The 21,869-nt window shown below is 53.7% G+C and overlaps 2 protein-coding genes across 17 annotated transcripts in view; one reads left to right on the plus strand and one right to left on the minus strand.

Annotated features, from left to right (window-relative positions):
* Nucleotides 1–21,869, minus strand: part of BEST1 (bestrophin 1) — a 44,215-nt gene that overhangs the window by 4,388 nt on the left and 17,958 nt on the right. Inside the window, exons 2-10 of one of the 11 annotated variants that reach the window (XM_012725396.1) lie at nucleotides 17,544–17,649; nucleotides 9,729–9,857; nucleotides 8,837–8,955; nucleotides 4,127–4,314; nucleotides 2,768–2,862; nucleotides 2,233–2,466; nucleotides 1,573–1,727; nucleotides 1,101–1,178; nucleotides 685–837 (exon numbers count right to left, since the gene is read on the minus strand). In XM_012725396.1, coding sequence (XP_012580850.1) covers nucleotides 685–837; nucleotides 1,101–1,178; nucleotides 1,573–1,727; nucleotides 2,233–2,466; nucleotides 2,768–2,862; nucleotides 4,127–4,278 — 867 coding nt within the window. In that variant the 5' untranslated portion in view covers nucleotides 4,279–4,314; nucleotides 8,837–8,955; nucleotides 9,729–9,857; nucleotides 17,544–17,649. Of the gene's footprint in view, nucleotides 1–684; nucleotides 838–1,100; nucleotides 1,179–1,572; nucleotides 1,728–2,232; nucleotides 2,467–2,767; nucleotides 2,863–4,126; nucleotides 4,315–8,836; nucleotides 9,858–11,104; nucleotides 11,263–17,543; nucleotides 17,650–21,869 lie in introns of those variants that run through there. The other 10 variants (XM_012725395.1, XM_012725394.1, XM_012725393.1 and 7 more) reach the window with 10 other exon arrangements.
* RAB3IL1 (RAB3A interacting protein (rabin3)-like 1) overlaps nucleotides 19,554–21,869 on the plus strand; it is a 14,696-nt gene continuing 12,380 nt past the window's right edge. For 4 of the 6 annotated variants that reach the window (XM_012725380.1, XM_012725381.1, XM_012725382.1 and 1 more), the window contains exon 1: nucleotides 19,554–19,705. In XM_012725380.1, the coding sequence (XP_012580834.1) occupies nucleotides 19,554–19,705 (152 nt within the window). Of the gene's footprint in view, nucleotides 19,706–21,689; nucleotides 21,727–21,869 lie in introns of those variants that run through there. The other 2 variants (XM_012725386.1, XM_012725385.1) reach the window with 2 other exon arrangements.

Below are 21,869 nucleotides of genomic sequence, written 5' to 3' on the forward strand. Positions count from 1 at the left end.
CAAAGCCCTTCCGTGGCGATGAGCTTTTTTACGAGTTCAGGGGACATTTTGCAAGTCACCGGGGCACCCTGGACAATTGCAAGCAGAAAGGTGGGATCTGGTTTGATGTGGGCTGGGCGGTGGCTGTGTGTGTGTATGTGTGTGTGGAAGGAAATACAGAGAGGTGGGAACTTATTCAGAACTGTGAGGAGGGGCCGGGTGGGAAGGGGTGCTCGGAAAGCCCCCGGGTGGGGAGAGCATGCGCCTCCAGAGGAAGCAGAGGTCGTGCCAGATGGGTGGGGACGGGGCCTGGTAACCTCGGGCTTTGTGGTACTAAACAGCAGAGAGGCGCTCGTTACTGAGGCCGAGAAGCTGCCTCACCGGCTGGCCGCCCGCCCACACTCAGGCCCCCTGTTCTGGACAAACATTAGGAGAATGTTCTCTCGGGGAGGCACCAAAGTCTGACGACTGAGCCTGGGCAGTTTCTGCCTGGGGTGAAGCGCTGGGAGCCCGCCGGCCCCAGCAGGCCCCGCTTCTCGCTGGGCCCAAGTTTCTTCATATATAAGGCCACGATAGGGGCTAGGCCAGAGGCCGGAGGCAGGACGCAGCACTCTTTCCACATTTGAGTCTGTCCTGTCCTAGCTGCTGCCACCTTGCAGGCTATGCCCACAGGCCCACATTCGCCGCGGGTGCTGTGAGACTCACCTTCAGCCAGCCGGCATAGAAGAAGAACTGCAGGAACGTGAAGAGAGGGATGAAGAGGTCCATCTCGTGGCCGGGGTAGTTCTTCTCTGGATTCAAGAACTGCCGGCCCACCAGGCAGGCCAGGAAGAAGCTGTACACGGCCACGGTCACCACCTGCAGCGGAGAAGGTGGAGGCAGGTGTGGGCTGGCAGGGGAGGGCAGGGCCTCGCTGGCTGGCGCTGGGGCTGAGGTCGCCTCTGGAACGGGGGTGAACCCGGGCTGGACCCAGAGCCTGGGCTGGGGGACTTGGTGCTGGGGCGCGCCTGCCAAGTCCAGGCCCAGCTCCCAGAGCTGGCCTGGCCTCGGCTCCAAGGGAGCCCCTCCCACCACAGGCTGCTTCCCGTATTTCTCAAAGGGCCGTTTCACCGAGCGCTCACCTGTGTGTACACCAGCGGGATGCTGATCCAGTCGTAGGCATACAGGTGTCCGCACTGAGCGCGCAAGGTGTTCATCTCCTGGGGGGCCGAAGGCGGGGCTGGCTTTCTGACCCCCGCCAGGACTCCCAGACTCACCTCCCAGCTCTGCCCAAGGCACCGGGGTCTGGTGCTCACGGCCAGCCCTGGTGGCTGTGTGGTGTGGGCAGCTCACTTAACCTCTCTATGGCTCAGCCTCCTCAGCTACCAAAAAAGAACCAGCATCTCAGAGGCTCATTTTAGAGAGGTGGTGGGCGGGGATTTGGTGGGCGGGGATTTGGCTCAGGGCCTCCTTGTTAGAATCCTGCTGTTGAAGTGCCTACAGACTCTGGGAAGACCTTCAGGGGCTTAGGCCTTCTCTCTACAGGAAACCTTGTTCCAGCTGGGCCACAACCCTCCCCACACTGCAGCACTCCCATCTGTGTTTTGGGCTCACATTTAGCAGGCACTGGAGCAGGTTGGGGTCCCGGATTCGACCTGCAAGCCAGGCCTTCACCGACAGGTTGACAAACCACACCCAGGGCACCCAGAACATGTTGTGTGGCAAGCTGAACTTTTCCAAGTGCTTGCACTCAGCGTGGGTCATAAAGCCTGCGGGTGGAGGGAAGAAGGGTGGGTGGGAGAACCTGCAGATGGAGTGGCCAGCCTGGGGACACAGGCTTCAGGCTCCGGTCCCTGCTGGGCCCACAGGAACGTCAGAGCTCAACAGTTAGTTCCAGAGTAGCTACTAGACCAAGTTAGACAAGGCCCATGGAACGTCTTACAGACTGGAAACCGGAAAACAGGAGGGGGGACAGGGAGGGGGTTAAGCCCTATTTCCTCACCAGGTCCCAAGGCTCCACTCATGTCTCCCCCACTCCCACCCCCACTCTCATTCCACCCGCCTCCTCTCCGGCAACTCCTGGCCTCCAGGACCGGCTCCTATCCTCTCCCTGCTCCCATTTCAGGCGCCAGACTCTGCTCCATTCAAGTTGCGGCCCTCAGGTTTCCATCAGCTTGTGCGCGCGCATATCCCACCCAAACCTCAGCTCAGGGACTCCTGGCTCCACCCCCTCAGCTCCGGCCCCGCCCACCGCGCTGCCCTGGCCCCGCCCACCTGCCATCACCAGGTGCTGGGAGCTGGGAAAGCGCTTGTAGACCGCGGTGCTGACGCTGCGCAGGATGAGAACGCTGCCCAGGTTGGCGTAGCGCATGAGCGTGCGCCGCAGCAGCCTGCCTTGCTCGTCCTTGCCCTCCACGATGCCCGACACCAGGTTCATGAGGTGGTCGGGCCACGGCATGTTCTCGTACTGGTTCCACCAGCGCGTCACCACCAGCGTCACATAGAAACCTGAGCAAGAGGGCACAGGCTGAGTCAGAGCCCAGGACTCCGACGCCTTGTCTCGCCACCTCTCCCCCGGGCTGGGAGCTGTCTAGCCCAGAAGTCCACCGAACTGGTGTCTTCACGAAGTGGGTCTGAGGGCTAGGAACAGGATGTCCTCCCTGGCGTCTAACTGAAGTCTTTCTGGCTGCAGTCTCCCCATTTCTTTCAACTACCAAGATGCATGGGCCTTCCCCACCTAACTCCTGGTGGTCTGTCTGCCTGGAGCCGGGAGCAGCTCCCAGGACCCCAGCAGGAAGGGGCAGCTCACCCAGCACGAAGGAAATGGGGATGAGCTGGATGTAACCGTTGCAGTACAGACTCAGCTTCTCAAATATCACCTGCTGGTTCTCTGTAAGGATGTTCCTGCGGACGGACGGACCCACGGTGGTTGGAGGGGTTTGGGGGGTGAAGGCAGCAGAGGGCTGCGGCTGGGCTGGGCTGGGGGGAGGGGCTGACGCAGGAGTGTAGTCCCTCTGTGCCACCCCACATCTTCCAGGCTGTGCTGGACTCCTCCCCAGTGCTGAGCCAGGTCCCACCCTTCCTGCTACCCAGAGCCCCACAGGGCCTCTTTCCTTGGCTGGAGGAGGCCTCCTCAGGTTTTCTGTGAGGAGTAGGACAGTGCCCCTAGAGGACTCAGTTTGAGGCTTCACAGGCCCTGCTCACGGATCTGAAGGATGGTTGTTTCAGGGCAGATTGGACAAGGGGTGTTTGGTCTTTTAAAAGGCCATTGTGGAGAGGGGTGACATGGCAGTACTCAAAGGGTTGAGGGACACTGAATGTTCTAGACAACCTGTAATGGTGGACACATGTCATTGCCCATTTGCCCAAGCCCATAATGCCAAGAGTGAAACCTAATGTCAGTTATGAACTTCGGGTGATAATGGTACATCATGTGGATTCTGCCATTGGATCTCTCTGCTGCGGGGTGGTGGTGGGGGAGGGTGTGTGGGTGTGGGTGGCAGATATGAGACTCTTTCTTCCTTCTGCTCAGTTTTGCTCTGAGTCTAAAACTGCTCTAAAACCTAATTTTCTTTAGAAAGTATATCGGTGTTTTCAATGGAAAAATCCATTGAGCCTTGTTATTAGTGTTATGGGGAACTTCAGAGTTGTATGTATTTGCCATTTCTCAATCCATTGCAGTCATTAATGCTTCTTCCACTTAAAACAGTCTATGATTATACCTGTATTACATCTTATTGTTTAAATAAACATCCTCAATGGGGCCTTTTGGGACTGATCTCACTGAGCCCGCCGATGTGACAAGTAAAATCTCTCTCTCCACTTCTCTGAGAGCCGTCTGATTCCTGTTATGGGAAATTGCCATAACAGGAATATGCTGTGGGCTGGGGAGCATGTTTGGGGTTTAGGAAAACAGGCTGACTGAGTGGGATCAGAGAAGGGTTGGGTTCCAGGTCCCCTCCTGGCCTGGAGGAAGGAGTGGGTGCCTGAGACCCCTCCATGACTGTCCTCCCATTCTGCCTCCTTTTCCCTTCTCCCTCACCCCAGCATGGCCACAAGCTAAGCTCAGCCTTATAGGCCTCTGAGACACTGACCCCCTAGATGCTGGGAGAGTCCCCCGAAGCTCTGTGCCCCAGCACAGGCCCCAGCCCAGTTCATCCACCTATACCTATAAATGAAACGGATGGTGTAGTAACCGGCCAGGAAGATGAGGAACTCCCCATAGAGCAGCTTGTAGATGCTGCCTCGCCAGCACAGCAGCAGGCGGGAGAAGGAGCAGAGGCGGGCATTAGCCACTTTGCTTGAATAGGTGACGGTCATGGCCGGGCGCTGGGCTGCAGCAGGCGGGCTTGGGGCCTGTGGACGGACAGGCAGAAAGAAAGATTGATGGGGGTCTGGAGGGAGCAGTGTCCCAGCCTATCTGGGGCTTAGGAGTGACCTCAGCCAAGAATTTCATACTCTGGGCCTCAGCTCTCCTTTCTGGAACCCCACTGCCGGACGGAGGGGGCAGCCGTGAAGCGAGACCAGAGACTGCCCGTACAAACAGGTCCTTGCCGTCGCATCTTTTCATTTTATTTGATAATATTTTTCTCCCCCCAACTACCCCCTTTACCTTTTTTTTTTAAGATTTATTTATTTATGCATACACAAATGAGGTACATGCCAGAGGTGCTGGAGGTGAGATTTACCATAGATAGAGTAGGGAACAGAACAGAGAGACCGACTGAAATACACTGCTGAGGGGAGCAGTGGGTGGGTCAGGAGTGGTCTGCTGCATCATGTGGGTCAGCTCCCTGGCTGGGGATGGAACTGGGGTTGAAGGGGCTGCAGACAGCCTCACAGTGCTGTGCTTTAACCCACTGCGCCACCAGGGACAGCCTCCTCCGTGACCCTTTCTCCTGCCTTCCTCCCTCTTAACCCCAGGAACCTCACTTGAGTTACCACTGCCGGGTTTATAACTGGTTTGCTTTATCAGTTCATCCATGTTGACTCCTTGATAAGTAACGCCCATTACTCGTAAGTCCTGAAAATGCCCGCTACTTGACTATCTTTCTCATTTGCTCCGCTGCCCAACATTCCCTCAAGCTCCTTCCATTTTGCAGTCGGGGCAGCAGCTCCACATGGTGGAACAGTATGGGGGTGTGGACAGACACCTCTTCTCCATCCAAAGCTGTCAGCGGGCTCTTAGTTTTCCCCCAAACCTTGGCTATTGCAAATAAAGCCATGACAGGCAGTGTGGAACGTAAGCTTTTTCTGAGCTGATGGCTTCATATTCCTCGGCTCCATCCCCAAGAGCGGGCTGGCTGCATCGTGTGGTCTATCCCCTTTTGGTGCTGGAAGGTCCTGACTGCTATGCCCTCACGTTTTAGGACATTGCACTTGGTCTTCTGGGCTGAGTCCATCTGATCCATAAGCTCCCAAGTTTCCTCAGCTACCCTGGAGCAAGAACTGATGAGGGCCCTGGGCAGCCTGGTCCCCCACGCTGGCCTCGGGGCCCAGACCAGCACCCCTCAGCAGGGATGGTCGAGTAATGGAGCCCCGGCAACCTGTAGAAGACACTGCCGGGACAGTGTTCTTCCTGCTTGCTTACTGCCTAGTCCTTCCTTAGGATGGACACTCCTATTGTAGCCCCATTAGAGGTGCTGAACAAGTGTCTTGGAGGAATAATCGACACCTGCCTACACCCCCACACACATACTTAGGGGTCCGCACTGCCCGTGTGTGAGCTGACACTTCTGGATTCTCCCGCATGGCCCTCCACAAAGGAAGCCTGGCGTTGGTCCCTCCTCCTAATCTGCTTTTAAGCAGCAGCCAGCGCAGCCCAGCCAGGGTCCCTTTAATTCCTTCCTCCCGGGCTGAGCCCAGACTGGGATTTGGGGCAACCCCCCCCCCCCCCCCGCCTCCTCCCCCCTTGTCCTGCCACTTCTGCCACTTTTGTAGGCTCTGGAATCCGGTGGCTGACGGATCTGTCCGGACCCCTGAGGTCTTGCAGGGAGAGCTGTGGGAAGGGGGCGCCGCGGTCCTGGGGTCCATCTGAGCCGCGGGGCTTTGGCCGTGGAAAGAACACAGGGCCACAGTCCGAAGTCTTGGTTCCTAGGACTCTGCCACCTGGGTGTCCCGTGGTAAGTCTCGCCCCTCTCTGGGCTTCCGTGTCCCTGCCCTGAAGGATGGCGCTGATTCTGAATACCGTTGCTTCAGAACGAGCGACAACTGCGACAACTGCGCCCACGGTCCCGAGCGCGTCTTCCCTGGATTAGCTCTGATTGGCTGCCGGTGAGATCATAGGTTGTGCGGGCTGTGATTGGCTGGCAGGACCCAATCCAAAGAGTGGGGACGCGCTTTGGGGGCGGGGCCTCGAGCAGGGTGAGTCTGCAGCCCTGGCGACCGCGCAGGGCTCGCTGCCCGCAGGTGCGAAAAGGGGGTCACCAAGGGCTGATGGCCAGGAGCTCAGCGCAGGTTCAGTGTAGTCAAACTCAACGGTTTACCCCCAAGCCTGAACGTGGTGGCGGGTGTCTACACCTGCTTCCTCCCCGTGGCTTTCGGCCTTCGATGACCACAAGGATGGCCGAGGCATTTGCTAGCAAAGCAACTTTGCAGGGACTGTCACCAGAGACTGGTTCTGCCATCCGGGCGACTCTCAGCCACATCGAGATGGTGGGTGATGTGTGCGCCACATCTTGTAATTTACCGCTGGGAAGTGTTCTTTCACGGTTACCTTGGGTTCCTCTCCAGTAACTGCGAGCAGTTTACGCCCCTTGCTCTAAGGAGGGGGTCTCCTCAATGTTCAGGGACACCTTGAAGGGTGAGTTGCTGCATCCCACCCCCCTGCTGTGGCAAACAGCCTTCCCATGGCTGTTGGTCACTGAAATGGGAGAAGGCTGCATCCACATCTGTGAAATGGGATAATAAAATGCCATCTCCCGGGTGAGAGTGATGCTGGGTAATGTTTCAGTCAACTGGGGACCAGCTGCCTCAGACCTGCGCGTCTACAAATCTCTGCCCCTTCTTCCAGATTCAACTGGGCTGGACAGAGCTCAGGCCCTGGTATATTTTCAAGTTCCCCAGGTGAGTCCAGGGCACAGTCTGGGGTTGAGAATCACAGCTATGTAGTTTCTTCTTTCCCTGTATTCCCTCTTCTCCCACCAATACATAACACTCAAGAGCGCTTTCTATTTAGCAAATGATTAACAAACATTTTAATTAAAATTTAAATATGGGGCCCTCCCTGGTGGCGCAGTAGGTTAAAGCACTGCACTAAGAAGCTAAAGCCACTTCAGCATGAGTTCGATCCCTGCCCGCCCGGAGGTGACCACATGGCGCGGCAGACCACTCCTGACCCGCCCACTGCTCCCCTCAGCAGTGTACTTTGTAGATCTGCCTGTTCTGCTCCCCACTTTGTCTCTGGTGAATCCTCTCACTGCCCCTGCACCTCTGGCCTGCACCCCAGTTCTGTATGATTAAATAAAAAAAAAATTTAGATATGAGGCCTCCCTGGGGTTAAATCTCAGCACTATGAAGCTATCAACAGCCACTGGAGCTGTTCTATCCCTGACCAGGGAGGTGACCCACATGGCGCAGCAGACCTCTCCGATCTCACTGGCTGCTCACTCAGAAGTGCATTTCAGTCAGTCCACCTGTTCTGCTCCCCACTCCGCCTTCTGGTGAATCCTCTCACGGCCCCCTCAACCCCAGCTGCACCTCTGGCCTGCACCCCAGCTGCATAAATAAATAAAATAAATCTTTTTAAAAATTAAACTTGTGCCCATGTGCCATGGCAGTGGGAAAAGGAGCGGAGTGGTGAAGTGGTGGTTGTGGTGGTGGGAAGCTTACTGTTTTCCTTGGAAGATAATAGAAAACGCCTGCCTTTGTGGGTCAGTTTACTGCCTCCCTATGGTGTCCACTAGAGGGCGCCCTTGACCAGCTGCCTCTGGCAGAGAGTGAGGTGTGGGGAACTTGGTCTGCTGGTCAGGAACTGGGGTTCTGTAGAGCTAACTCTGGAAGGCTCGTTCATCTCCGTGATCCTGACCAGCAGCTATAGAACCAAGAGAGGGAGCTGGAAGAAACTGGAGTCCAGCCTCCCCTCCCCGCCACAAGAACTGTAGATTCCTTGGCAATATCCCAAAAGTATAAGACCAGCCTCTGAGTGCTGCCCTAACAGTTACTCCCACCTCAGATGCCCCAGGATGTCCCCAGAGACACCCTGTGGTGAAGCTGCTGCCCTCAGACAGCACCCCAGCCACACTGGGTATGACAGTATCCCCAGCCAGCTACGCTTGGCTCAAGCACATGGAAAGACCCCCCAAAGCACCACTAACCCAAGGGCCCTGGCCCGACCCCTCCAAAGATGGCACCAACACAGTCAGAGCTGGCCTTTTCTGTTTTCCATTCTGCTAGGCAGTTGTTCAACAAACCATTTCTGATGCCAGACCCAAGAGTCTTCTGGTTCCTGCCTCCAAGAATTCAGACTCCTGCCTCCAAGAATTCAGACTCAAATAAAAACCAGGAAACACTTAAACAACCAACATGAATGGCAAGGCCTGATACCCATGCCAAGTACACAGAGGTGAAGGAAACTTAGAGAAGTTTCGAGCTGGGTCTTGACGCAAGAATAGGAGGTCGTCGGAGCCCATAAGCCTAGAAGAGCATTCTGAATCAGGGCATCAGCCCGCGAAGAGGCAGAGACACATGGTTCAGGCAGTACAACCTGCATTTACAGAGGAGAACAGCAAAGCTCACGGCCTGCCTTGCCCAAGGCCACACAGCTAGAAGATTTCAGATAAAAAGCAGAACCTAAGTATTCTGACCTCGAATCTTTGCCCTTTCTTCTCCCCACCATCACCTCCCCACAGAGGTCAGTTTCAGAGGGGTAGAGACTTACCAGTTAGGGTAGTTGTCTCTGTTGGGGTTGGAGGGAGGTCCAGGCGTTGGGGGGCGCATAGACAAGACTGTGACTGCAGCCGGGCCTGTGCTCTCGAGCCCCCCAGCAGAGAGCCATCTCTGAGGGCGAGCAGAGCAGAGCTGGGCAGACGGGTGAAGGTTCCAGAGGCAGAATTTTGTGGCCTTTTCATCTAGCATCGCCACAGCAACAGCAGCATCACAGAGGGCCTGCCTCAGCCAGGCAGGAGGGCTTGGCCGGGGACAGTGGACAGGGCCCTGGGGTGGGCCAGCCAGGCCTGGATGCTGCTCCCAGGGTTCACACAGGGCACCTGCCAGCCCACACCCCTCTCTTGGGCCAATCATAGAAGGGACAGGGCAGCAGTCAAGAAAGGAAAGGAGGGGACTTGGCCCAGCTGGACCAGGAGGGGAGGGGAACTGTGAGCCTGGAGCCTGAACGCAAGACACACCCCAGCACCTCCACCCTGTGCTCCCCGGAGGGCTGTGTAGACGCAACACACAGAGATGAACATGTACCCTCTGACTCCTGCAGAAGGATAAGACCAGGAGGACCAGGAGAGGGAGACGCAGCCTGGATGCTCCGGGCCCGGCCCGCCTTCCTGCCCGTGACAACAGAATAGCATGCAGCAGGCCGGGAGCAGCCCCGCTGGAGATGAGAGGCAAGCGGGTTCATGACAGTCTGGGGTAGAGCACTGGGGTAGAGACAGTCTGGGCTCCCCTTGCTCTCTGGCCCCGTGGATGCTGCCCCGCTGAGGCCAGCCAGGTGAGGCACAAATGCCCCCACGCCCACCCCACCCCAGCAGCTCAGAACTGGGGCTGATGGCAGGTGAGAGCAGGAGAGTGGGCCTGGCTTCTTGTTGTGGGGGGGATGGTACCTGGCGCCGACCCTCTTCTCCACACGTCAGAGCCTCGGTCTCCTCATCTGTCAGTCTGACATCCAGGGTAGGTCTGCGTCAGCACACGGCACGCCCTCAACACCGTTACGCTCAGTGCTGTGTTGGGCTCTGTAGGAGGGAAAGAAAGAAAGAAGAAAGTGGTGTGTTGGAGACCCTTAAGGCTTAAGGTTCTTTCAGATTCCTCTGGACCCTGTTCACTGGAGCTGGAATCCGACAGTGTGCCCGGTACCTGGAGCTCTTCCAGGGTACACTGGTGGGCAGTGCACTGAGCATTTCTTAGAAAGTCTCGTCAGCAGGACACCTGGGGAACAGGAAGTACCCACCTGGTACAGGTGGGGCCAAGGCCCAGAGAGAAGGTTGAGCTTGCCCGGGGCTCCACTCGCACCCAAGCCCTGCTCCAAACCCTGGCAGCAAGCGCCGGGCAAATGGCCTCCTGGCCCGTGAGCGCAGGGCCGCACGGAGGCTGCTGGTCTTTGGAGGGGACCCCTGGACCCGGTGGGCAGAGACCAGGTTGGCTGCTCGGAGAGTCTGTGCGTCAGCTTCTAGGGCAGCCAGAGGCACGTTCCATTGGGCCGGTCACCAGGCCGTAGTCCTGCTACTGTCTGGTGTGGTGTCATCACCACCTGGAAGCTTCTCAGGCACAACCTAGACCCGCTCGGTGAGAATCACTTTTTAACCAGTCCCAGGAGACCTGTGTGTGCCGCGAAGTTGGGCGACTTGCTGCGACGTGAGCGTGTGTGTCTATTGTCAACACAAGCTCAGAGCGGTAAGATAGCACACTCACAGCAGGTGATGCTCTCCCATGCACTTCCTCTGGTTCTTTTTTAAATATTGAGGTAAAACTCATGTAGCTTAAAAATCATCCTTTTAACCAAGCATCAATGGCTGAAAGGTTGTTACTTTCCCACTGAATGTTCTTGGCATTCTTTTTTATTTTGTTAAGAATTATATATATATGTGTGTGTGTGTGTGTGTATGTATGTATGTATGTATGTGTGTATATATATATATGTATGTATATGTATATGCATAGAAGAACTGGGGTACAGGCCAAAGATGAGGGGGTCAGAAGATTCACCAGAGATAAAGTGGGGAGCAAAACAGGTAGATCTACTGAAATACAGCGAGGGGACAGCGAGTGAGACAGGAGAGGACTGCTGCCCTGCGTGGGTTAATTCCCTGGCCCAGAGATGGCACTCAGGCCAGTGGTGACAGCACTGAGCCTTAACTTCTAGGCCACCAGTTGCCATCCCCCCACACACACACATGCACAGGTCATGCCATTCTGACTGAAACTCAGCGGGCAGATGTTTGGTTTTACTTCTGCACTCTCAGTTCCATCCAGTCATCTATACCTGTCTGTCCTAAGGCAGTAACACGTGTTAGGGCTGTGTCGCTTTGTAGAAGTTTCTGGAAGTATCATTCTCCAACATTATTCTTCCCTTTCAAGATTGTTCTGGTTTTTCAGGAGCCCTTGCGATGCCATGTAGCCTCGGGCTCTGCTTGTCTGTCCCTGCGGAAGAGGCGGCTGGTGTTGTGGTGGAGATTGCATTGACTCTGCAAACCTGTTGCTCTCTTTAAGAGCAATATGACAATGGTGATATCATAGCAAAATCACAACATTGCAGAATCAGTGGACAAGGAAGGGAACTCCAGAGGTAATGCAGACCTCTCATGCATTGATTTGGACCCAGTGACACTAAATTTGGATTTTTGGTTTCTAGCATGCTGAGAAATTTCTGTTGTTAGAAGTTACATAGTTTGTGATTTTTTTTTTTTTACAGTCGCCATATAAAATAAATACAGAGTTTGGAACTGAGAGCATGGTGCTGCTGTACCAGATACCAGATATGGCTCTGAAATCGGGTAGTTGGTAGAGTGTAAAATTTTTAAGAAATAAGGGTGGAAAAGTGTTGAATAGACTTTTGGTAGAAGAAGGACTGTTCAAGGCCCTCAGTGAGGGCTCAGAACAAAATGAGGAAAGTGTTACTGGAAACTAAAGAAGTGCCGATCTCTTTTATAGAGCAGGCAGAAAATCTAGCTGAATTGTATCCTACAGGGTGTGGAAAGCAGAAGTTGTAAGTGTAAGCAGAAGTGTAAATGGCAGATTTTAGCTGAGGCAATTTCCAAGCCAAATGTTGATGATGTGTCCCTGTTTCTTCTTGCTGAGTATAATAAACTAGGAGAACTTGGACACAAACAGGAACCAGCCCTTGCTGGCCTGGGAAATTTGCTGTCTACCCAGATAGCAAATACTGCTAATAATAGGCAAGTTACTGTTAGAAAAATGTACTCTGTGACTAGACAGTCCTGTGCTAGCATTGAGGATACTGGTGGGCAAGTCCTGAATGCATCTCAGCAGAAGCCAGGGGTAGAGATGGAATTACCCAGGAAATACCTGTGGAGCATTCTTATTTAGTGATGTGAATCTCTGTGACATACACAGGAAACCCACAGGCATTTTAGAAAGTTATACCAGTCCAAACACTGCTAGCTTGAACTGAGCGAGAGAGAGACAAGATGAAAGGAAGGAAAGAATAATGAAAAGAGTTGAATGAAAAGAAAGAAAAGAGTTGAAGGAATGTTGGAGACTGATGGGATCCCAAAATTCTGCAGTCAGGACATGGGCTTATAAAACTATAAGCTTGAAACACCTACGTACTCTAAGAAGAGTGACTCAAAGGGAAGAGTTCTGGACCCAAGGGCAAGTCTCCAACCTAGAAGTCAATCACAGAGTCAGAGGCTGAAACAGTGAATGGGGGGTGGAGGGGACTCCTAGACCTTGAAAACTAATGGAATGGTCCCTGATGGATTTTGAATTGGTGGTGTTTAAATTGCTTTGATTTCGCTGCCATTTGAAATTGCCTCACTGTTGTATTTTGGGAGCTGATAGCCTGCTTCTTGTTTAAAAGTTCTAGAGATGGAGAAAAAAAAAATTTTCCTCAGAATACCTCAACTTTGTCTTCCTTTTGTTTTCCAATTCTGCTCATGTTTTCAAAAAAATTTTTTTAATCTGCCCTTAACAGACCAATAAATATGTATTAACTCCCAAGAGTCCTTTTTTGTCCTCTGAATATTTCCTTCTATAACATTATGTTTATTTTATTAATGCAATACCTCCCTCTCTCTCTCTCTGAGGATATTAACGACAGATTTTTCCCCTTCCTTCAAGATGCTCTTCACCCCCACCCCCCAACCTCCCTACCCCCCACTAAGTTTGATTGTCTTCATGTTAGGGGCTCCCCTTCACTGTCTAATCATCTTTAGTTTTCTGGTCATTATTAAGAATGAAAGGTTAAAAATTGATGAGAATTTTGTGATCAAAACATATTGCCTTTGATTTCACAAAATGGTGGCCCAATTGGGCATTTTGGGAGTAATGCTAGAATTGGGGTCTATCATTCTCTCACCTTGGGCTGACCATCGTGCCCAGGGAAGTCTCTCATAACCTGCTGTCTGGAGCCTCACTAGCTGTCTGGCTATCAAGTGAGAGGAGAGGGTGGGCCGGTGGTTTGGATGTTCCATTGTGTGCAGCACTTAAACCTTTTAGTCATCTAGTGTCCCAGTGACCCTGTTTCACTGTCTCCATGGAATAAATTTTCAGTTTTATTCTAGACTGGGAAAATGGCAGTTGCTTAGCAATGTGAAATGGTTGGATAGGATATAGGGATCAAATCAATTCTTAATTAGTTTGGATTTGGAAGTCCTGATTTAGTCTTTACACTACCAAAGCAAGAGGTCTCTGTCGCTGCCAGCTCCTGAGATTTTCCTTCTGTGACCTACTTATAATTGAGACTTGTTGATACTTCACACTATGCTGCAGGTTTGTCTCATTTTCCCTTGTAGCTCTACTGATTTTTTTCTTAAAATAATTTTAAGTTCTCTTATTAAGCATTTTACATTGCTATAGTTTTCTAGTGAAATTAACTATTTTCAGCCTCAACTTTTTTTTTAAAGATTTATCTATTTATTTATGCATACAAGATCTGGGGTGCAGGCCAGAGATGTGGTGGATGAGAGGACTCACCAGAGACAGAGTGGGGAGCAGAACAAGCAGATCCACTGAACTACAGTGCTGAGGGGAGCCGCAGGAGGGCCAGGAGAACTCTGCCATGCCATGTGGGTCAGCTCCCTGGCCAGGGATCAAACTCATGCTGCAGACAGCCTCTTAGTGCTGTGCTTTAAGTCATTGCACCACCAGGGTGGGCCCTCCAGGACTCTTGAGCTTCCCAAACTGAAACTCTACTAAACATTCTTTGTTTTATCTTCTTGATTTTTCCCCCTGTTATTAATTTTTTCTTTTTGCTCTTTTTCATTCTTGTTTTCCTTGTTCTTTTGCCTTTTTCATGTTTTCATTTTCTGTTTGTGCCTCTCTGTGCTGCTTTCTGATGAATTCTTTAAATGTGTCTTCCAAGACACTAATTCTCTCTTTAGCTGTGTCTAATCTATTTAACCCATTGTTATATTTCATTGGCCATTTAAAAATCTGCTTGGTTTCCTTAATAATCTCTTATTGCTTATTCATCATAAATTCATACATAATCTTTCTATATTGCATATAGGACTTGAATACCTAGAGAAGTAGCACATCTAAATCTGTTGTGTACTGTTCCTTCTGGTTCTTACTCATAGGCATGAGCCTCCTCTGTGCCAGTGATCTTTAACTGTGACTCACTGTTTTGTATCAAGGGCAATCCTTCATACCTAAATTTTGCTACCTTCTCCCAAAGGGGATTTACATCTGCTTCTTCCAGAAACTAGAATGGGGGTGGGGGAGAACACCCACATGGAACTCTTCAGCCTCCTTGGGGATCTTGGCTCAATGTAATTACCCAACATTCAGCTCTTCCATCTCCTCCTGGCCAAACTCCAAGCTTCATTCTTACATTCTTTTGTGGGTCAGGAAGCAGTTTTTAGAGATCTTATGAAATAACAGGGCCTCCAAGAATCATGAGTTGCTGTGCTATCTTTTTTCTTTAGCAAGAAAGTGTTTCACTGCTCCCAAGTCTACCACATACATAGAAACAGAAACTCTCCACTCCATTTCACATACATCCATAGGTGCCATCCTTTCAGCATTTAAGTATGATCACATCACACTCCTACTTAAACATTTCAATGACACCCCTCTCTTGGTCCCTAAATATAAAGTCTGAATCCTGAACTGTCATCCAAGGCCCCATGTGATCTGGACCCTGACTCCCTTGCCAAATTCACCTCTTCTAATGGTTCCCCCTCCTACTCCCAAACTCCTCCAGACCTCAAATCTAGGTTAGCCATATACTCCCCTCTTTATACCCATCCCACTGCAATAACTCAGTGTCTGAATGTCCTTCTAGCCCCTTCTCCCGAAGGGTACACTTCATGAGTGCAGAAATGTTCTCTTATCTACCAATGTCTTGTTAGCATCTACACTTGGCACAAGTGCTCAGGAAATGTTGGTTGAATGAATGAATGAACACACTTACTGGGCTTCCAGTGCTTTTCTTATTGATTTTTGTGAATTCTTTATCTATTAAACAGGTTGCACAATTTACCATTTCCTAGGACGATTTCCCCTAGGCTACTTGCCTTTTAATTTTGGTTATTTTTTGCTTAAGGGAGGAACATAGAGAAGTTTTAAATTTTAATGTCAACGGAGCTATTGATTTCTTCTATTGAGGTCTCTTCAGACACTTCTAAGTTTAGAAAGTCTTTCCCTTTCCGGATATTTGATAAGTGTTCACTTCTATTTTCTATGCACACGGCTGTCAATTTAATCTTCCCCAAGCAGGGCTCTGAATACGTCACTTTCCTTAAAAATGTTTAACAGTCTCCTTGGAGCCTTTAGAGTAAAGTCCAAACTTTTTAACTTGCTTCCAAGACTTTTCATGATTCAGCCCAAGTCTGCTTAGTCTGTGCTTCCTCCAGTGTCCCCAAAACAGCTGGAGCCCCAGCTCTGGCAAAAGGCTTGTCTCTCTGCTGTGCCTGCCTGGTTCCTCCTCCCAGTCTTGGCCCCTGAAGGCTGCATAAAGTGCCCACCCTCCTGCTTTGCTTCAAGCTCCACTTTCTCTAACATACCTCACTTTCCCCTTTCCCCTAAGAGTGGGGGAGGATAAAAACAGGAGCTTGTACAGCCAGGCAGACCTGGGTTTCAATCTCAGTCCCTACACTTGTTCTCTGTGCCAAATCTTTAACCTTTCCAAGTCTCGGTGTCTTCAAGGTGGGAGCAGAATGCCATGAAGGAGGGCATCTGGTGACTGCAAGGGCGAACTAAGTGTGATGGCCAATGCAAAGCTTCTAGCAGCCCAGTGCACGGCCGCCATCTTGCAAGGCCGTGTCACACCCGCTGTCACACCCTCCCCCACTGTCACTTCTGCCCCTGAAGGTTTGGCTGGTTCTGGAATTCCTTTAGGTGGCTGGCTTTTCCTGCTGGGGGAGATGGGAGCAGGTAAACAAGTTTCACCTCAGGGAACCCAGCCCCAGCCCCCAGGCTCCTTGAGGTGGCTTTCAGCACCACCTGGGCCCCAGGGGACCCCTGCCCTTTCTTCAGCTGAGCAGCTATGGTTTCGCTGCTACGACATATTTTCCTACAAAGGTGTCCACTAGCACCCCTCGCTATCAGCAGCCTCAAAATGATGAAAAGTCTGGTAGAGTAAGGAGAAGCCTCTCCATTTTAAGGTGGGTAAACTTGCCATCTTTCATCTAATTGTGTCTGGAACTTTTCCCTTCTCAGTCTTATTTACTGGGGGCTCTGGGAAGCGGGGGATCCGGGAGGGCTCAGGGGTCCTGATGGGGGCACGGTGTCCATATTCTTGCTGCAAACTTAGAGTTGAGTGTTTATCTGGCCTGTGTTGTTGGGGTAGAGCCCCACTCACCAGCTCGCCACTCACCGGCTGGGGTGTCTGGTATCCCTGGGGCCTGGGGGTGAGGGCGGGGGCAGCCTGAACAGTGACAAGAGCAAGCTTAAGATCAGGGTCTCACAGCCAGTGCTGCGTCACCTGGGGGAGATCCTGGCCCTGGGGGCCCCTAACATATGTATGCAAACCAGGATAGTGGGGCCCTCTCTGAGGGGAGCTTCGTGTTCTCAAAGTGCTGTCCTGCCCCCCTTCTCTCCCCAGCCAGACCATCCCAGAGTCCTGACCTCGGGTTGACCCCACCAAATCTGACTTTCTTCTGGGCCTCTGTGTGTGCTGTGCTTCCGACAGCCCAGGCCTGATTCAGGCGCCCCATCACACTGGGGCCTGGTCAGGCCTGAGCTGGGGGCCTCCAGGCCTGGGCCTGACCTCAGACGCCTCTTCCCTGCTCCCCGGAGTCAGCATCCTCCCTTCCCTCCTTCGAAATCTGAGCTGGGGACCCGGAGAGGGCTCTTGCTGCAAAACATTCCATCCAGTTGTCCAAACACTCTGCACAGCTGGTGGAGGGAGGGGCGGCCAGTGCTTGACTTTCAGGGGGCCTTTGGGTTGTTTTCCTGGAAATGGCTGAGTCTTCACAGGGCCAGCCCAGCTGCCCTTGAGGGCTCCTCAGGCAGAGGGTAAAGAAAAAAACCCAATACACAGACTCCTGGGCTCTCCCTCGGAGGCCTACAGCCCAGCCCTACAGCCCAGCCGCCTTCAGGTCTCTCTGGCCAGGTGTGAGCTGCCAGCGGGGGGGAGGCTGGGCAGTGGGGGACAGTGGCCTGGTGAGCGCTCTGCTCTCCTCGTGACTGGGCTCTGCAGCAGGGGAGGGCGGGCAGGAATGCGCGGAGGTAGGAAGGAGCAAGCCTGGGTTACTGAAAGCCACCCCAAGCCTGGCTGCCTCTGGGCCCCGACTCACAGAGACGTGGGGGGGGCATCTCCAAGCCTCAGTTTCCTCATCCACCACAGGAGGTCGGGGTCTTCTGGCGCTGAAGGTACAGAACTTGCACACCATGCAGTCTCAGCTGTGAGAAAAAAGGCCAGAAAGGAGCCATTTTTTTTTTTTTTTTTACAGTCCCCAGACTCTGACTCAGCTTTCCCCGTGAAGGGCTGGCTGGGGCCTGGTAGGAAGGGGTCATCTCCCCAATGCTTCACCACCAGGCAGCTGAGCCCCTTCCCCTCCCGCCATGTTGGGGTGGTGGGGAGACGTCCCCCTTTTCACACATCCTGTTTTCCATTAATCGTTTCCAGGTGGGCCCAGAGGTTGCCCTACAGAGGAAGGTGGGGGCACGGGAGAATTTAGCAGGGGGATCAAAACAGGAAGGGGGTGGGAGCAGGCCAGGGAAATGCCTTGCCAGGAAAGGAAGGCCAGCATCTGGTTTGTATCAGCCCAGAGAGCTAGAAGCCCCAAGACTGAGTGGGAGTTATTGTTATCCGCAGGGCGGGTGGGGTGTGACTCCCAGAACTGGCAGCAGCTCTCCAGCGGGAACTCAGAGCTGGCAGGAGAGAGGAGGGAAGGCAGGGGACCCGGAAGCTCTTTCCAGCCCCCCCACCCCCATGGCGTGGCAGCGGCATCAGAGTCTCACCTTCCTTGGGTTCTCAGAGCGGCCCCTCCCATTTTATAGACCAGAGCCCTTAAAAAGTCCACAAAGCCAGGGCATGATAGAAGTAGGGTTACGGGGCCCTCCCTGGTGGTGCAGTGCGTTAAAGCGCAGCACTGTGAAGCCAGCCAGGCCGGAGTTCAATCACGGCCAGCTACGGAGTGACCCACATGGCGCAGCAGACCTCACCTGTCTCGCCCACTGCTCGCCTCTGCAGTGTACATCATCGATCTGCCTGTTCTGCTCCCCACTCTCTCTGGTGAATCCTCTCACCACCCTTGTACCTCTGGCCTGTACCCCAGTTCTATATGTATAAAATAAATAAATCTTAAAAAAAAAAAAAAGTAGGGGATACAATTCAGGCCACTTGAGACAAGGTGGAAGATTCAAACCACCCCAGTGGGCTGAGGCTATCCAGTGCCAGGCAGGCAGCACTGAGGACTTGGTAGTGAGGTGGTCAGCCTCTGCCCACGGGTCATCAGTCCTGGGGGAGTGTCTGACAGTTTCACGGGACACTTGATCTGCAACTCCAGGAGGACATGTGTCTGTGGGGTCCAGCATGATGCCCAGAGAAGGAAGCCGTCCACAGGGAAGACTTCCTGGAGGAGGGGGAACGAGCAAAGAGAAATTTACCAGTGAGGGGCGAGTCAGGGTGGACACTGCAGAGAGAGGGGACAGTGTGAAGAAAGGGGGCATAGAGAGCATGTCTGTACTTGGGCTTCTGGCCTCGTGTACCTTAAAGGGTGAGGTTCCATTCTATCATTGGGGAAACTGAGGTCCAGGCAACCTAACTCAAAGTTTCACAGTCGAAGTGGGGTGACTCCAGCCTGACTGCAGCCTGTGTTCCTAACTGCCACGCTGAGTTATCCGTTTTGTTGACAGCTGAATATTTGAAGGAGGGGTCAGCCGGCACCTGGCTTAAGGCCACACGGCCAGCTAGTGAAGGGTCCAGGACGACATCGGCTCTCTCCCACATGCAGCTGGGTGGGGAGAAGCCAGGCGGACCCATCTGCGGGCCTCGCTGGAGCCCACGGGCCTTGGGCATATGGAGGGAGGCTCCCAGCAACCTCAAGGTGTCTCACCTTCTCTGGCCTGGAGCCCAGGAGGGAGGGCCCCAGTCTTCTGCTGCCTGCAGGGCCACGGGAGTTAATAATTACGGGTTTGAGAAGATAGAGGCCTGTCTGGGAGGTTCCTCCCTCGCAGGCCAGCCGCTGTGCTGTTCCGCAGAGATAGCAAAGGTTAGTGTGGGGCTCGGCTGGGGTGGGAAGAAGTCTCCTGTCACCTGCCTGCCTGAGTCTCCAGAGGAACCCTCATCTGACTCATCAGGCATGGACAGCCCCGAGGAGCGCTCTGGGTGTCCTGCCCGAGGCGCCTGCCCTGTATTCCTGGCCATGAGCGCAGGGACTGTCCGCTATGCCCCATCGTGTCTCGCTCCTGCCCTTGAGGGGAACTTGAGAGAGGAGCCCTGGGACAGAGACAGGTGAGCTAGGACGTGGGACGCGGAGGGTAGGTGGGGGGTCCCTCTGCTCCGTCTGCACCTTGGGGGAGGGGAAGAGAAGGCTGAGTCCAGGCAGGGCACTGACATGGAACTTGGAGGAATTTCATGAGCCTCCCACGAGGTCAGCTCCCGGAGATGGTTGCAACTGCCTTGCCCCACTCGGTGCTTGTACAGAGTCTGAGGCTCAGGGAGGGTAAGACACTCATTCTTGGGTCACACAGTGAGCTGAGGACAGACCTAAGTGCAAAATCAGGCTGGGAGGCTCTGGAGTCTCGTCAGCCTCCCCACAAAGGTCTGCGGCCCAGGCTGCCAGGCTGGGATGGTGGGGGTCAGGGCGAGGTTTGTGGAGGGCAGTCACCTAGTATAGCCCTTTGTTAACTGATCAGCTTCCAGCAAGCCCTCTGGCGTCTGAGCTGTCTTTTGGGAAAACGGGCATAACCCTCCTCCCCCCACTCCTGGCTGTGTGACATCAGGCAAGTTCCTTAACTTGTAGCTAAGGAACAGAGCTTAATGGGCTGTGCGCGAAGTTAGGGAGGGCTGGAGTTCCACGTAAAAGGACCTAGATGGTGGGGTATTGGGGTAAGTGAGGTGTTGAGCAGCACCCCAACTCATTCTTCTGGGCTTTGTTCATCGACCTCCTCAGCCCGCCAGCACCCCTTCCTCCAGCTGAGGCCCCGTCCTCGCTTCCTCTGGGCTGCAGCCCTGGGTTGACACCCCTTATCTCCCACCCGTCTGGGTTACCAGACTTGGTCCGCATCTTATCTCCTGCACAGGCCTGTCCAGACTTGGAGGGTTAAGGCCCTGTCCTGTCCTAAGCTCTTCCTTGGTTCTTCTCCATTTTCCTCTAAATAGCAAAAAGAACAGGGTTAGGAAGACAGCAAGAAGTTGCTCAAGACTTATTTGGTGAAACATTCAAGTCAACAAACATAATGACGCTTTACTTTGGGCCAGACCCTGGGCTGGGCTGGGCTGGGCTGGGCTGGGCTGAGCTGGGAGGAGAAAAACAGACCGGGAGGAGCTGGTCACTTGGGAAGCCACAGCCGTGGAAACAGCAGAGTGAAGGGCATGGGAGGGCTGGGCTGATTCTGGAAAGTTGGAGGCGTGTCGTAGAGGGTTGCCCAGGTTGCTCACTGCACAAGGAAGAGGCCAGTCAAGGGCGCGCTCAGGTATGAAATCCAGGCTGCCCTTCACTCACCGAGTCCTGTCTGCCTTGCTGTGGACTGCCTCCGCCTAGGAGTAATGTTTTCTAATTCAAACAAAGAGGACATTCATCGAGCAGCTGTGTCCTGGGGAATCCCTGGCCCTGGAAGTGGGGGTCCTTGAAAGTATGTCTCCCCTCTCTCTGGAGCAGGACAGAGTTTGTCTGTGAAGTTGCCCATGAGTCACCCAGCCCTCCCATGCCCGCAGTTTGTGCTCTGAAAGGGTGTTTGCATGAGCAAAAGAGTGAGCGCGTGACTGCACTGTGTGTCTCCAAGTGAAGATCTGACAGGCACGACCCCGGCGTCCAGTCCCAGCTCTGTGGGCCTGCAGAGCAGTGCCCCAGGTTCTGGCGTGATGTGGCTGTGCTTCTCCCAGCACCCAGCACCCATGGAAGGTGGGTGTCCTTCCATATCAGGAGAGAAGAGGGGTCTGTCTTCTCTGCGTCCAGGCTGAACCTAAGCCAATGGTCAGGGCTAAGAATAGGTGACAGAAGGACTAATAGTTCAGTGTGGTGTTGGGGGGCGGGGGGGGGTGCATTCGTGGAGAAAGCAGATGATGGTCAAAGGCGGGGCTGAGTAGGGCGTGTTCAGAGACAGGGGACAGCCTGTGGGGAGGAGGCAGAGGACACTTGGGTCACTGGCAGCTAGGTCTTCCCCAGGCACAGGAGACCATTATTTGGAGGTGTACCCTGCCCCTGGCAGGATGTTTGCTTGGAACCCGGGGAAGGAGTAATGGCCAGGGTCAGGTGGGGGTGAGGGGGTGCCTGCCCACCTTGCGTGCGTGCGGAAAGCCTGGGAGCCGTGGTAGGTTCTCGAGCAGGAGTGGCCGGGGTGGGGGCGGCCGAGTGCGGCCACTTGCTGGGGGGAGGGTGACTGGAGGAAGGACGCGCCCAGGCCGTCGCGCTGTCCCAGGGCGGGCGACCGGAGCCAGGCTGGGCCCAGCGGGC

Source organism: Condylura cristata, unplaced genomic scaffold (assembly GCF_000260355.1).
Source record: "Condylura cristata isolate star-nosed mole 26May11 unplaced genomic scaffold, ConCri1.0 scaffold00015, whole genome shotgun sequence".
NCBI lineage: Eukaryota > Metazoa > Chordata > Mammalia > Eulipotyphla > Talpidae > Condylura > Condylura cristata.